The sequence below is a fragment of the Muntiacus reevesi genome, chromosome 2, assembly GCF_963930625.1.
Source record: "Muntiacus reevesi chromosome 2, mMunRee1.1, whole genome shotgun sequence".
NCBI lineage: Eukaryota > Metazoa > Chordata > Mammalia > Artiodactyla > Cervidae > Muntiacus > Muntiacus reevesi.
Window position 1 is genome coordinate 217,146,238 of NC_089250.1, and position 16,847 is coordinate 217,163,084.

Below are 16,847 nucleotides of genomic sequence, written 5' to 3' on the forward strand. Positions count from 1 at the left end.
GGGTATTGGTCTAGAAATACAGAGTAAACACTTAAGCAATGACCTTTCTTCTCCACTGCTGTTTTTTTTTTTTTGTTTGTTTTGTTTTAACAGACTTCAGGTTTTCACGGCACTGGCAGAGTTCAGGAAGGAGTTATACTCTTATGTGAGGGGCAGCAAGTCCTCGAAGGAGAGCAGGAGAACCAGGGTCAGAAAAACAAAACCCAGTCCTCAGTGCTTCTCTTACTAACTCTATGATCTCCTCAAATCATTTAAATACCTGTTCTTGTTTTCTTATCTGCAAAATAGAAACATTAAAAACAGCTGTTCTGCTTTGTTTGCAGGCAAGAGCTATCTCTTATGGTTATACCGGAGATGACTTCTCTCATTTCCCCCTTATTTCATTTATTTCATAGCAAGGTTGCTGCTGCTGAATGTTTGTGTTTCTTCTAATTTATCACCAAGATGTGCTTGAGAACCTCAGGATTCCCATTCTGATAAAATTTAGCACATTCTAAGTTAAATATCTTGACATTTATTTTAAAGAGATTATTTATCCTTCTGTGACCCATGCAATACACTTATTATGTGATATTAACTTCATTATTTAAATATTTTAATATTCTGTTCAAGAACTGGCAGTATCCGTGGATCAGCCATTAGAAGAATAATTTTTCTGTAGTTGGTGATCCGTGAATTCAGCTTTACTCCTCTGTCCTCTAGACCATTTGATAACATCTTTATATTGTTTAGGAGGTTTGGTATAAGTGTGTTGTGTGTGTATGTGTGTGTTTGGGAAGGGGGTTCCTTTTCTTCAGTATCTCCTCAATTTTATTTTGGGGCCTTTAGGGAATTGTTATTAAAGAATTTGATTGTAGCATGCCACTGTGTATTCATAGCCTGATGCATTCATCAAAATAGATCTAGCCAAAGCATTCAGTTTGTGGATTTGTACTCCTGATGCACTAAAATAAGAAATGTTAATTTCTTGTAGACTATTACTAGATGATTTAAAATATGTGCCAAACAGGAATGACTGTTTCCTTGTGAGCAATTCCATAATAAAAATGCTGGCACCATAGCTGAAGAGGAGAATTTTATATAAACAGAGGAAAAACAACAGCAAGTATTTTCCCCAAGGACAGTTTTAGCTACAATTTAGCAATGCTGCTTAGTTACTTCTGTCTCATTTTATGCTTTTGTTTTGAAACAAAACGCAATTTTACCTGGATGCACTCCCGCATAATCAGGAATTAGCTCAGTACGTTGACTGGCTTTGCTGAAGGCGAGACCTCCAGAAAATCAGGAGGCTCCACCGCCCCGCCCCGCCCCCCACTGACATCTCCAGAGGGGAGGAAAGGGTTAAGGATTATTGAAGACTAGAAGAGACGGGGAGGGAGCCCCGAGGAGGCCCGGGAGCAGCAGGCCGCGCCTCCAGGTCCAGCTTTCACCGGCGGCGCAGCGCGCAGCGGAGCTCCGGGCGCCGCTGCGAATTCGGAGGAGGGACGCGGCTGCCAATTCTGGGACCACGGCTGCGAGGGGTGGGCGTGGCCTCGGCAGTGTGGATGCTTGTTAGAAAAGATGCTGGGGGCTTTGCAGTGAGCGGTCAGGGCCGTGGTGTGTGTGTGTGTGTGTGTGTGTGTGTGTGCGCGCGCGCGCGTGTGTGTGTGAGTGAGTGAGAGAGAGGGGTGCTGTTCAGAGAGAGAGAGGAGGAGGGAGGCTGAGCGACCCGGAGGTGCTGAAGACCCAGACGGAGCTGGGCGAGGGACTGAGAACTGCACTGGAGCGGGCGGAGAGCCGCTCAAGATCTTCAGGGGGAGCCCAGTCAATGTGAACATGGGGTCTGTCACCGGAGCTGTCCTCAAGACGCTACTTCTGCTGTCTACTCCAAATTGGAACAGGGTTTTAGCTGGGAATTCCTGTAAGTATACATACATGATTTAAAACTTGCAGGGGGCCTCTCTGCAAAACTTTAATTCTGTTCTTTTTTTTTTATGATTATTATTTGCAACTTGGACTGCTGCAAAGCGTGCTGCTATAAAGGAAGCATCATTTAAAAAATCTTGCGAATATGACTGGGTTTACACATGTCATTCCCTTGGGTCCGGTCAGAATAAGCCAAGTATCATTTCTTGTTTTTTTTTTTTTTTTTTTTGGTCTGTGAACAGAATCTTATCCTCTGGTATTTGTGTATTCATTGAGAAAGCTCAAGTTCTAGTAAAGCATTAAATTAGCATCTGAACCAGGGAATAGCCTGTGAATGTTTCTTTCTTCATTTCTGCCCTTTTTTAGATTTACTGAATTTTACTGGAATTATGTGTAGCAGGAAGACAACTGGCAGACTTTACATGATGCTGCATTAGCTTAGATTTCTGAAGTTTGCGATTTGGCAGACCAATAGCCGGCTGCGTCTTTAAAATGATGCCAGGATAATAACTGAAATGTACTGCAGAATTCAGGGGCAGAATTGGTAGAGGTGAGCCTTGATACTTAGGGTTGTGTCCTCAGTGTACAAGAATGAGACTTCAGCATTGCTGAAAGAGAGCACCTGAGCCCTGCATTTTGCTTAAAGAAAATACATTCAGGTGATTTTTCAGAAGTACTATCCTTGAATTTTTAGCTTCATAAATTTGTGATTGAATATTCTGATTCTGAGTTAATGATATGAGGGAGGATTTATTTAAGACCTTATTTCTAATGTAGGTATCATCCAAAATAATTTGGTAGAGATCTCTCCAACCAGTATTTTTATTAAAGAGAAGAGAAGTTTTAAAAGTTATATTTGGCCTAAAATTTCTAAATGGGAGAATTGCCCCCTTCTTGATGAATAATCAACAAGCTCAGCAAATACGACTTTTTCTTTCTTGTACTTCAGAGGAAAAGCTTATCTGCTGGTCAGGCCTGTTCAAGAGTTTGTGTCGCTATTGTTCAACCAGCTTTAGGTTTGGGGACACAAATAAGCCAGTAACCAGACATTTGCTTAGGCACATCCCTTGAGTGCACTGAAGCACTCTGATGTGGGAAGAACACTAGAAATGACCAAATACTCATTTACATGGAATGGCCACTGTGATTTCATGCTTCCAGTCACTATTAACTCATTTAATGGTATGGTGTATCTATCACTCTGAAGGAAGAGAACTTCACTCGGACGCTGCACTGTGTTTCAGCCTCTGTTTTCATTTGTGGGTGTAAGAATGCCATGAGTCAATAAAATGTGCATGTTTTCACCTAGTCAAAATCTGGGGATGCTGTAAAAGTAGCATTTGCAACAGACAATAATAACACAGACCCACTTGCACACACACAAAGTTTTGTAGAAAAGGTATAAGTAATACATTGTCCAACTACTGAAGTTCAGTAAAAAAGGAAGCACTAGAGGTCACTCTTACAATGGAAAGCACATCATTTGAAGTGTTCTTCCCTTAAGAAAAGCAGAGCTGAAGTCTGGCCTAGAAGCAATCTTGTCTTTCCAATACACTGCCTGTTTGAGTTTATAATCAATTAATGTAACTGATTGGGCTACTTGCTTACATTTGTTTGCTTTCTTGAAGTCCAATAAAAGGCAGGTCGACATCCAGTAGCTTTCTTTGTGATGCATCTTCTTCAAAGGAAAGATGAGCTGCTGAGAAGATCTGAGGAGAGCAGAATGTTTGTGGGTGCTTACCTCTGGTTGGGCTTATTTTTCAGGAAGTCTTTTTTACACATTCGATAAACTTAAAGAACCTATAGGTTCTTAAATTCTTAGGGGCATTTAAATATTAAATTTGGAATTCTTGGTTACCAATATATTTTGAGAGTTGGCTGTTCTTGAAGTATCATAAATACAGTTAAAATGACTTCAGATAAAGATGCAGTTAGCAATTTCTTGTTACTATCACATTGATAATACAATTTGTTGCAGTAGATATAAAAGAAAAATTCCTTTCCCAATTTCATTTGGTATTTTGGTGTGTGAAGGAAGCAAGGTCTATATGTTACCAAGTCATGGTGCTTCATATGTTGTATCTTTTTTGGAGGAACAAGTCTATATGTTTACCAGAAAGGTTGAAATTCAGTGTATGGATAGGTGACCATCAACCAGCATGCCAGCATGACTATTTTTAAAGTATTATAACTCCAATAATTCTTTTGGACAAGACTTTTATGTTAAAACATGAATCAATCTTGAACACCAATATTAAATTCAGAGAGAACTGAATGGAAATAAAGAAAATTAAAGGTCAGTCTCTTAGGTGAATACAAAGACATTGAACAGCTGATTCCCCAGTAAGCAAGTCTGCTGTCCACTGCATCGGTGCAAGACTGCCTAAGGTTGCCAGTGTGAACGTTTGCACAGGACAAGACTGTCTACACCAGGGACAGCTCAGGGTTGAGGCAACTTTACTTTGAATGTTAGTTGATGTAATTAATCAACAGGGTGACTTTACATTAGAAGGATTCTGTGCAAACACTCACAGATATTCATGTTCATGTGTATGAATTTGTGAGTGTGTGAACATATGTTTATATAAAGATGGACCCACGTGCTTCCACATCTTTGGTGGCTTGCTACTCCTCTTCTAACTGAAGATGAAATATGTTGAACCGACCACCTTCTTTGCCTACTGTCACCGTGCTTGATGTTTCAGAAGTGTTGAACCAGCCCCAGGTCTTTCCTCCTTGATCTGGTCAAGGTGTTTGTTATTGTATTGAATGGCTCCTTCCATGAAAGTTTAGAGACAGGCTCTTCTAGAAGGGCTTGCGCTTTGATAAGTTACACAGGCTGTTACTGGTTTCCTCACTTGCTACTAAGACACATGCACTGAGAAGGGCGTCATCTGTTTTTAAATTGCTCTCATGAACCCTGTTTTCCTCTGAGCATTAAGACATTGTTGAGGGAGGGGTCGATGTGGTAGAAGAACAGGTGTTAGTCGTAAGGCAAGTTAAGAGTTTTGCTTTTCACTCCTGCACATCAGGTGATGGAAGCTCTCTGGCTTCAGATACACTGAGAATTTTAATGCTTACCAAGCAGCTTATGAATGACATAATTAGAAGTTAAGTTCTTGCTGTGTTCTTTCTTTTCACTATTTGGAATAAAGGCTGTATCTGATATCTACCCTGAAAGAAGCACTAAAGAGTATGTTAAAATTAACAATAGATGAAGATAATGACGCAAGTAGATGATCACTCCTGGGGGCTCTGGGACATCACCTAATTGCTACTGGTCAGATTCTCAAATTGCTCAAATTCAGCCTTGTACTTTTTTTTAGAAGCTTCCTTCTTTTCCTTCACCCAAATTCTTTTTCATAGCAAAAAATAACCAGACTACAACAACAGTAAAGTACTGATAAAATAGAATTATATGAGGCAATACATATATAGCTGGCCTCAGGATATAAGGGTGAGCCTGAACTTTGACTCACTTTTCTAACAGCAGTACTCTATTTGCTTTCATCAATTTGGTGCATTCCCCCTCCCTGACTGCAGGCTGAGTAGAGCAGCCTCCAGCTGTGGAGATAATACAGCTCATAGCCAATAGGTGATCGAACACATGACTTCCATATGATACCTAGTGCTTACCCTAAGCACTTTTCATATCTTCTAAAATTAATTTCAGAATCTATATCATATATAAACAATTCTTTATGGAAGCCAATCTCTGTATCAAGATTGAATTAATTTACCTTGAAAACAATAGGACTGTGTAGTATCACTTGTAAGATAATGTAATACTTAGTTCAGAGGTTGGTCAAATACAGCCCATGGGCCAAGTCTTGCCCACTGCCTGTTTTGTGTCATATTTTGTGAATTAAGAGTGGGTTTTTACATTTTTAAATATTTGAAAAAAAATTAACTGAAGGATTATTTGTGGCATAAGAGAATCATATTCAAATTTTAGTTGTTCTCATTAGTAGACCTGTCTGGCAAAAATTTATACTTAATTATCATTATATTTAAAATTTTATCAATAAAATTATTTTAAAATTGATTTCCCTCTTGTCATATAAAAACCTGCATAATATTGTCTATTCTCTAGCTCTTTATAGAAAAAGTTCACTGACCTTTGACCTTTGATTTAAAGAATACACAATACAATATAGTGATGTGACCTGGATAGTGGGTCAATTACATACTGCCATGATAAAATTAAAATGTAGTCTTAATTATTTAACATACAAATACATTCCTGAAGAATTAAAGTGTGGAATGTAATGATACAATTGCCAGGAGCTATAACAGAAAAGGGCTTCCCTGGTGGCTCAGTCAGAGTGAAGAATCCGCCTGCAGTGCAGGAGACCTGGGTTCTATCCCTGGGTTGGGAAGATCCCCTGGAGGAGGGCATGGCAACCCACTCCAGTATTCTTCCCTGGAGAATCACATGGACAGAGGAGCCTGGCGGGCTACAGTCCATGACATCGCAGACTTGGCACTACTGAGCAACTCAGCACACACATAACAGAAAAGGGCTTCATTAGCATCTTCTTGACATATGTCTTTTTAAATACTTTATTCTTCAGAAATCTTGTTATTTCCATGGGTATGAATTATTTATAACTATTTGCAAAGTTTCAGCAGTTTTGGCTGCTAAAGAGTCACTTTCAATCTCAAGTAATCCCATTAGTATAAGACACTCAATAAAGTGTGTAAGTAATTTCATCTTAGATATTTTGAATGAAAATTCTATTGTTATTTTATACTTTCATGAGTATAAAATATTCCACTCCATAATTATCAGGAACTTGCATTTGAAATCACTGATTGTATGAAGTAAATCATCTTAGGGGAAGAGGGTTCTTGTCCTTATGATTTTTACAGTAGCTTCCTAAAAATTATGAAATTGGCAAGCTTTCTATAATTGAAAAGTAGAGTTTCATTTAAGCACTGCCCACTGAGAATTTATAATAATTAAGCAGGTGCCTTTCACCTACTCATGCCAAGATAATTAATTTTTATATGAATGCCTTATCTATTTGGAATTGTATTTAATTTTTCTTTTCAAATACTGATGAGTGGCCTCATTTTATTTACCTCATACTGTTTAGTGTGGTGTCTTTTAGAAGTTTGAATTAAAAAATAATAGAGAATATTGTATTTAAAAAATTATTTTCCTTGAAATTTCATTGTAGCATTTTTCCCAAAATAAATGGCTATATGTTAATTTATTTTTCATAAAACTGTTTATAATGGTCCAATGCTAGTGAAGATTTCTGTCTTATCAAAAGACCAATTTCCAGATCATGTCAGCCTAGGAGTCTCATAGAACTTCCTTAATGAGACTTACTCTGGACATTGACAAGAGTGATGGGTGCAATCGTGACTCTTCATGGTAAATAGATAAAAAGGGATAATGACAGTCATATTACATGATTCTGAACTTTTTTTGCAATAGAGTATCAGTCTTGCTTTGCAAACACCTCTTTTTCACAATCTGATACTATATTTAGAATCCAAATCCCTTTTACCTTAGATAAGTCATATTAGGGCCTTAATGTTGTCAACTTATGAATCATATGACTGATTAGTCAGGTTACTTAAGAAGTCCTTCTCTGTCCTTTAAAAAAAGTCTTTTCCTTCCCTCCATTGTGACTTTTAAGTTTCCATAATGACCTCTCTCCTGAAAACAGTACAAAAAATAAGAATTTATCCAACATTGTTACTTAAATCTCAGATATGTGTATTCAGGTTGGTAGGTGAATGTTTCTGGTGAAATATTAATATTAAAGAATACAGATTTAGATTTTTTTCAGCGGCCTGGTGTTTCCATTCTTGCTTTTAGCTTAATTATTTTTTCATTTTTATTAATTCAGAAATCTTGGCCTAAATTCATGTCTAAATAACCAAGATGTCATTGACATTGGATTATCTTTTTAGTTAGTTTTGGAGGGAAACTGATGTCTGAGATTTTCAACATTTAGATTTCTTCAGTGAGTTCTAAGGCTGTTGTTGTCTGGTTGTGTGCTTCAATTAGGCATGTATTATGAATCCATGTGTTTATTTATTTGACTTCTAGAACTATCATTTGCTGTTTACTATCTGAGAATTTATACCTTCCACGGTGCTGATCACCCTGGAATTTCTGTGACTCTGTGTTGGTAAACACCATTATCAGATATACTATTGCACAAGTGGAGGTATTTTTGCTTGCCAGTTGACTTTCAAAGGATTAAGTTTTTGCTAGAATGTTGTTTTGGGCATTCACATACATGGTACCAGAAACTACAGTTATTACTTAATAGTAAAGAATTCACAAGCAAAATGCATTACAAATTGTCATTACTCAGTTCTTCGGAGTTAAGTTGGCATTTGGAAGAGGAAGAGTATGTGCTTCATTTTTTTTTCTTCCAGTGCATTTTTGTCATGGTTCACGGAAAAGTGTATTCTGGTCATAAAATCGGAGAAATAGCATAACAGGAGGTAAAAATGAGCCTGTTTATGTTACAGTTAATGAGTCATTCCAGTGTAATAATTGGAAAAGTGAGTGAAGCCTGAAAACATTTGACATTTTAAGTAGTTTAAAATTAGTAACTATAAAATTTTTTATGCCATAAGTATTTCATAGAGCAGTGAAGAAATTTACCTCTAAGATTTTTAAATCACAAAGGGAAAAAAGGGTGTAATATGTATCAGTTGGCCTACAGCTCTAATTACATTTTTTTTTATTAAGTACCTCTTATTACTTGACAGTGCTCTAGATTAAGATGTTATATGCTTCTGAATTGTAAAAGACATATTTGTTTCTGTAACCTATTCTTTTCCCCCTCACTGGCAATTATGGTACTTACAAATGAGGCCACAGGTTGATACTAGTTTAGAAACAGCATGTGAATATATAAATTCAACTGCTTCCCTAAATTACATTTACCGTATAGTTTTAAGACAAACTACAACCTGTAATTTCATTTACTTCAGACTTAACTCTAAAGTTATAACCTATAGAGAGGTAGTTTTGGAATGTCCGTTGAAGGGCATGGATAAACTCTCCTAGGAATTGGTTGCAGGCCTTGAAATTAGTAATTGGTTGGTCGGAGCAGACGATTGGCCCTGCGGCCCACGGCAAGAGCCCCACATCTTCCTGTTAATGTGAACCAGTTACCTTTGTGTTTCAGAACCCAAGGAGAGAGTTTTGAGAAAATTTAGGAAAGTTCAACTTATCTCTGGACTACTAGTGTTTGGTTTTGAAAGATAGTGTTATGTGTTTGTCTTTTAAGATACGTTCATCAGTAGATAAACAGAAGGAAGAAGCTAAATGCAAAATGGTCTGTGAGAGAAATTAATTGCTGAGATGAAACTGTGTGTGTGCACGTGCGTGCACACCGATGTTGGAAGGTCTTGTAGGTGGGGATTGGGAAACAGGCCATGTTGACAGAGAAATGGAAAACCTTCCCCTAGGTGGCACATTTTCAATTAACTATTGTTGGGATATATAATAAGATTTTTATTTTATTGCTCCCACACAGAATAGTCTCCCATATAGTTTAAAAACAGTTTGTGGGATTAAAAAAATAGCAGGAGGTCTTTTTGTGTCCATTTTAAACTCATCCCAGGCAGAGGGACAATGTTACCCTTCTGTGACCCCAAAGTGCTTTATTTTCTAGGAAATGCCATGAAGACCTTAAGGTTTCCAGTACTTAACTTCCAATCAGTCTCAGGGTGCCAGTCTTTATGAATATGGCAATGAAGACAGAAAATGGCAGGAGAGATTTTGACTTAAAAATCACTAGATAAATTGAAACATAATTTAACTCTTAAAGACAATGTGGTAAACAGGGCATTCTAAACAAACTTTGCATTTTTCACATCATTCACTTTTATCTTTCAATTTTCGCTGACTTTAAACAAAAAGAATCTTATCTCCAAGGCAGAAAGCTGCATGAATGCTTAGTGATCCTCATAGTTAAGGATTTATAATACATATTTACATTTGCCATGTTTTAGATGTTTAGGACTTAATTAAAAGAGCATTGCTAAAATAAAAGCAATTCTATCTAAAGTGATGGTGAGGGAATTTTGTGCAAGGTTATAAAGCTGCTCAATTAGGCTCTTTTGTTTATTGTGTGTATGATGTTTGAACTGTTATACTTTAAACATGGAGCCTGTATTGTAATTCTCTTAAGAAAACGTTATGCGCCTCTAAAATGTCATAATACAACTACTTAAGTATCATAAGATGTATGTGTGCTAAGTCGCTTCAGTTGTGTCCAACTCTTTGCAACCCTTTGGACAGTAGCCTGCCACGCTCCTCTGTCCATGGGAATCTCCACTAGAGTGGGTTGCCATGTCCTCCTCCAGGGGCTTTTCCTGACCCAGGGGTCAAACCCACATCTTTTGTTTCCTTCATTGGCAGGCGGGTTCTTTACCACGAGTGCCACTGTGTAGTCCTTCCTAAAACACACAAGAAGAGAGAAAGTTTGGAGAAAACTCTGATATAAGAAAGCAAAGAGCAAACACTATAGATAACATGTTTTCTTAACTTCATAGCAACCTATAGGATCAAATCACAGAGTGGAATATGATAAAATAAAATAGTTCATAGTCAAATGTCCGCTATAGAAATGGAAAAAGGAAGCTACCAAAAATATGACGTAGAATTTCGGGTACTAAGAATAAAGTTATGATCACAATAATTTGCTATGCTTGATGCATAAAACTGAGTCATCCGCTGGTGTGGCCTTGTAAACGATCGTGTTCATGTCTTAGCAACCTTGCCTTCTCTTTCTGTCTCTCTCTCCCTTGCTTTATATATACATGTATGTGTGTGTATGTATATATAAATTACAACATTAAATAGTTCAGCATGAAAAGAGTGTATGCAGTACCATTAATCACTGAGACCGTCTCTGGAGAAGAGGCCAGCTGGCCTGCTTGTTCTCAGTTAGCAGAATCGAGCCTCTTTGCTCACTTTGCTGGGTGTGAGGGGCTCTGGCTATGGCATCTGCCGTCGTTACGATTGCCAGGGCTGATCTGGCCGACAGGACTGGCAAGGCGGCTGTCCCCTTCCTCCCTCACTACTTCCCGTGACTCATGCGGTATTTTTAAATACTCACGCATATATCCTATTTTTAGGTATGTCTGCCATAAAAATGCATTGATGTTTTCAGTCAGTGTTTTAAGGCTCTTATCAGAAAAGAAACCAAGTCTTGTCTCATAGCTGTATTTCATTGTTGGGTGTTTTCAGTTGTTCCAACTTATTAGGGTAGCAAACAAATACCTTCCTCCTCTGAATCTGCTCATCTTTCCCCTTTTGTCTGTCTCGACTGCTTTCTCTCCCTCCCAGTCCTGCCCCCCCCCCGGCCCAAGGGTCCTCCAGCCTAGGGGTCTCCAGCCTCTGGGATTTATGCCTGATGCTTTGAGGTGGAGCTGATGTCGTAATAGGAATAAAGCACATAGTCAATGTGCTTGAATCATCCCGAAACCATATACCCCAACCCCAGTCTGTGGAAAAATTGTCTCCCGTGAAACTGGTCCTTGGTGACAGAAAGGCTGGGGACCACTGCTCTAGCCTCTGTGACCTGGTCTTTCCAGCTACTGTTCCCTTTGCCGGGTTGCCTTCAATCACTTCTCTAAATCCTCCTGGAAAACGTCCACTGAAACCTAGCCTCACCTCCTTCCTCTGTGGAGTCTTCCATGATCAAATCACCTCACCTCTCTCCATCCTCCTAACAGAAATTCAGTAGAAACGTGACTGTTCATTCACCTATTCCTGATCATAGAGTATCAAATCTGATTTTTTTTTTAAAGAAAATACATCTCTCTCTCTCTTTCTCTCTCTCTCTCTCTCTGCTTCCTTTGGCAAATGTCATCTGATAGGCCATTCTGTCGATCAGTTTTGATTGAGAATGTTCAGTGGACAGGCGAACAAAAAATACATCATAAGTATAAAATTGTATCAACGTCTTCCCCTTTCCAGGCCATCATGTTACCCCTTCATCTCTGTAGCAACTCCCAGGTCATCACCTTCAATTTGGAAAGTCGTATTGCAGAGTTCTTGCCACATTTCGGGAAGAAATGTTCAACTCCTTTATTTATCCTACACTTCAATTCCTTTATTTTGTGTTTTCTCATTTGAAGATTTTTCTCCTTTATGGAAGGTAGAAGAAAAATAAAATCAATTTTCTCTTTTTATCATTAACTTTTATTAATAAAGACATACCTGTAGTTTCTTTGCTTTTCTTTTGCCTATAAATATATACAAACCGTTTTTCATTGCCTTTATTTTGACAAGGATGAACGGGTTCTGAACTTGTGTTTTCTTCTTTTAATTTCACATATTAAAAATTTTTTTTCTTGTAAAACATTGTCACTTTTTAAAGATTACTCGCATGTTTCTTCCCCGTCGTGGTATACATTTGGGACTTTCATTTGTAATTCATAGCTTTCCACACATGTTGACATAGATTATCATTAATATTGACAAATATTCCTTTTGCATTGGGCCCTGTGGACTCCACGATGGTGGAGTGTACCTCACAGGCCTGGGAGGCAAATATTATCACTATTAGACAAACTAAGAAATGAAATTTAGGAGGTATTTCCAAAGTCACTGAGTAAGAAAGGATAGAGCTGGGGCTTGAACCCAACTTTAATGATGCCAGATCGATTGCTCTTTGAAATGGAATACACTCATCTTCTCCATGAGCCTTTGAAATCACCTCTTTTGAGTATTAGAACTCACACTTGTCTGTTCTCAGGGTCCCCTCCCTGGTGTGATAAGTCATAAGGTAATGTGCTGGTGTCTTCCAAGGATTCTGTCACTTGCATTTTATCAACAAGCTCTTCCTTACTAGTTGGAGTAAAGTATAAAACATTACCCAGTGAAAATATAAGTGTAAATTTTCTCCTCTGAATTACATCAACAACCCCCTACCCTTGCTCTCTGATACCCAAGGACCTATCCATTCTGTTTAAATTCCTTCTTTGAGTCAGTGGTTCCAGAAACAAGTTCTAAGGGGCTTGAACAGTGGAAATCAGTAAGGAAAACCAGACCCTTTCTGCAGGATGGCAGTGCTACCCGATTGAGGCGATCTGAGATTTTGTTTTCTCTTCAGTCACGGTTTTATTTACATATGCACACAGTATAATACTTTCCTAATGCTCTCAAAATGCTACAAATAAAAATGAAGATATTGCAATACTATTGCTGGACAAAAATGTCAGCACTGTGGATGTGTGAAAACACAGTTTCTTTGTCCTTTAGAATCAGTAAAGAGGGTATGTCTCCAAGTAGTATACAACCTAGGACAGGAAAAAGATGTGGTGGCCTGTGAATTAGATCCTCATTGTTCATCACTGGCACCAATCAACGAAGGAATTTTCAGAGTTCTTGGTACCTTTCCTGGGCCTCTCCCCTGAAGATAGGTAATGTCATATATGTATGCCTTCAGGGTTAAAACCAGACAAGATAGGATTCTGGAGAATACACACAGACTACTGGGGAGCTGCTGAGAGGAACCAGGTCACTTCAGAGACCCGGACTGGAATGGTGCCTCTGTTTCTGTCTGCACGTGGGGCCTCCGCTTCAGTGGGCTCCGTGAGCAAAACGGTGCCTTTGGTCCCTGTCTGCTGGGTAAACTGCTGGAGGCTGACGTGCCACAGCTCTTCTGTCACCCGTTCCAGTTCTTGTTCTTTGTCGTGTAATCGTTTGGTGTCTTGTCCAAGAGATCTTTCCACAGCTTTAGTAATGTTTTCCAGCCTCACACTCTGCTGGCAAAACTCGGCTCCTTCCCTCAGGGTGCTGTATTAGTTTGCTAGGGTTGTCATAACAAGACACCGGCTCCAACAACAGAAATTTATATTCTCCAAGCTCTCGCGGTGGAAATGAAAGATCAAGGTGCCAGCTGGGTTGGTGCCTCGTGACAGCTCGTTTCTGGGCTTGTAGGTGGCCACCTTTTCCTATGTCCTCACATGGCCTTCCTTCTGTGATCGTTCAGAAAGAGAGTGCGAGAGAGCTCTGGTGTGTCTCTCCTCTTCTTGTAAGACCACCAGTCCTATCCCATTAGGATCCCACCCTCGTGATCTCATTTAACCTGAAGTACCTCCTGAAAGGCCCTGCCTCCAAATACAGTCACATGGGGGGTTCAGGCTTCAGGGTATGCATTTTTAGGGGAGGGACAGAATTCAGTCCATAATAAGTGTTTAAAGGGCAACCCACACCAGTACTCTTGCATGGAAAAGCCTGTGGATAGAGGAGCCTGGTGGGCTACAGTCCATGGGGTGGCAAAGAGTCGAACACGACTGAGCGACTTCACTTGCACTTTCTGCAAGCAGTTGAAATAAAAGTGAATCTTCTTTTGGTATCTGAGAGATATATTGCTCTGACCTGTTGAAACCCATCAAGTGAGTGAAGTCATCCTGTAGTTTTTTTTTTAAGTTGTCTTCCAATTGAGCCCTCCTCAGTGGCATTGCTGGGACCACATGCAGTGCACTCAGCCCCTGGCTCCCACGGCTGGTTGTCACAGAAGCTGCCTCTCCTGACCATTGTCTCCTTCCTTCCATCCAAGCCTCATGCTTTCTCACTGCCTCTGCCTGAGACTTGCTGATAACCAGTACAGGATTACATCATAGTCTTTAAAAAAAAAAAGCGCCTTCCCAAAATATAGCAACAGTCTTGGATCTTTGAAGCAAGTCATTCCCTTCCCACGTGCATGATTCCATTCTAAATACTCCTTTCAGCAGATCTTAGACATAGATAAGATGGTAATTTACTGCCCTTTATTAAAATCACCTCTCCATTTATCACCTACCCTCACACAGCAGTTATCAGAAATATTATTTTATCCCCCTCCAAATTCTTTTCTCCTTTATGTTACTGAGCTCCAGTTGTGTTGTGATTTGCTCCCTGTGTTTCTCAGGTCCCCTTCCTCAAAGCTGATTTTGCAGTGCGTTTCCTCAGGCACTTTTCTGCTTCTAATGTGTAAAACCCAGAGGACATGGATTCTTCCTTTTTTTCCCTGGGACGTCTTCTGCGTCGAGCCAAAAAACAGACAAACAAAACACAAGTAAAACAAATGAACAATCATCATCCTAATAACTTCTTTAAATTCAATTTAAAATTTGTCTAATTTAAAGTTTGTAGGATGCCCTCCTCCTTTCCAAAACTGGGGCAGATGTTTGCCATACATTGTTGCAGTCAATCTTAACGGAGCATCTGTTCACACCAGTGTTTTCTCCTTTGCATGTTTTCCTATCCTCTCCAGTGCATTTTCTCTTGTGGTGGAATATTCTTTGTCTTTTTAAATGGTTCATAACTTATCAAGTGGGTGTGCTGTTATTTAAACATTAAGAACCAATTGGTTGTTCATTGATTTTTAAATTTTCTTACTCTATCAGTGTCCACTTCTAGTGGTATATGGCTATCTTTAAGATGCTTGTGGTTCTCTAAGTACCTTAATCCATTTACATAGGTCAATGTCATGAAGTTTTCTCAATGTGTTTGTCCTACTTTAGCAAAACTCTAAATGTATTTTGGAAGGCGAAATTTAAAACAGTAGCTGTCTTACATCCTTCTCTTCCCTGCTCAGGAATTTATAACACTTAAAGATGGTTCTGTGTCTCTTCCAGCAGTATCGTTTGTTCAGACATGAATCAGAGGTGGTGGGTAGAGATGCCACACTTGACAGATCGCAGAAGCACATCAGTCACCCTCCAGGAAACCTGCTCGCTCATCAGTTGGTCTTGTCAGTTACACACACAGCTGTGTCGTCTCTACAGCCTTGCGCAGCATCACCAGCCACCTCTCCGTGTGTCCCTCTCGGGAGCTTGGTGCCCCTGGCCTCTGACGGGCTGCTGTGAGTGCAGGTCTTCAGATGTTGCCATGAGCCCGGTATCTCCTCCAGAAGGCACAAGTCTCTGTTTATGGGAAGAACCTCTTAACTGCCGTCTCACGCCTCACTTGGTACTGATTTTGATTTTCCTCTGGCATCTTTGAGTTTTGTCTTTCTTTTAAAAAAATCTATAACTTCTTCCATCTTTTTGAGAAAATTTCAACATCTCAAGAAACATTAAGACTCCTCCATACTTTCATTCCCTCCTTAATCAGCAAAAGCAACCTATATTTAAAAATGAAGACCACAGTGAACAAGAAGAGCTTCAGATTTATGATTTTGAATGAGAACTCTGTTTCCCAGAGTGGATATGATTCTGTGAAAAAGCTGATATGTGTTTGAATGGTGTTCATTGATCCCAGTCTCTTTCTGAAAAAGAATATCGGAGACATTTAGGACACTTTGTGTCTCACTCTTTCTTTGAGTGTTGACCCCTATTTATCTAGCCCAGCTCTCTTTAAAAGGTCCTTCTTTGCTCAAGCACTACACTACACCTTAAAATTTTTACTCTATTGAACAAAGCAATGAGATCATCATTTTAATATTATCTTTGATGTAAACAATATCATTATTGATGAGCTCTCTGGTTCTAGATATAACCGTCTTGAATGCTTTCCAGTTCTCCATCTTCCCAACCGCACAAGTAAAAAATATTAAGGGAAAATGATTTTCTAGGGCATTAATTAATTGGTTCTAAAATGAGTTTCTTCTTAATCTGTACAATCCACTTTTTGGGTGGACTTATGTGACTCTGCACTTAAGGCAACCTTTCACAAAATGTATCTTCATAGTGTTACGGCTATATGCTTGGAACTGTTTGGATATTGTTGAAAATAAATGTATTCAATCACACATTTCATCTGCCAGGCAAACACCAGGTGAAATACCACAAGCAAATGGGCTAATCCAAGAAATGACATCTATTGCGTCTTCTTGAATGTGCTATGTTGTTGTTTTATAAATTAAAAGATACAACCTTTATGATGTCTGGAACTGAATGTAGTTTTTTTAGCAGAGTGGTTGGAACTGAAAGTTGTGATCAGTTTTTATTCTTTATGTTCAGCA

The 16,847-nt window shown here is 39.0% G+C and overlaps 1 protein-coding gene across 2 annotated transcripts in view; it reads left to right on the forward strand.

Annotated features, from left to right (window-relative positions):
* The first annotated feature begins 1,485 nt into the window (after positions 1 to 1,485).
* CNTNAP4 (contactin associated protein family member 4) overlaps positions 1,486 to 16,847 on the forward strand; it is a 272,200-nt gene continuing 256,838 nt past the window's right edge. For both annotated transcript variants that reach the window (XM_065925058.1, XM_065925059.1), the window contains exon 1: positions 1,486 to 1,900. In XM_065925058.1, coding sequence (XP_065781130.1) covers positions 1,816 to 1,900 — 85 coding nt within the window. In that variant the 5' untranslated portion in view covers positions 1,486 to 1,815. The remainder of the gene's footprint in view (positions 1,901 to 16,847) is intronic.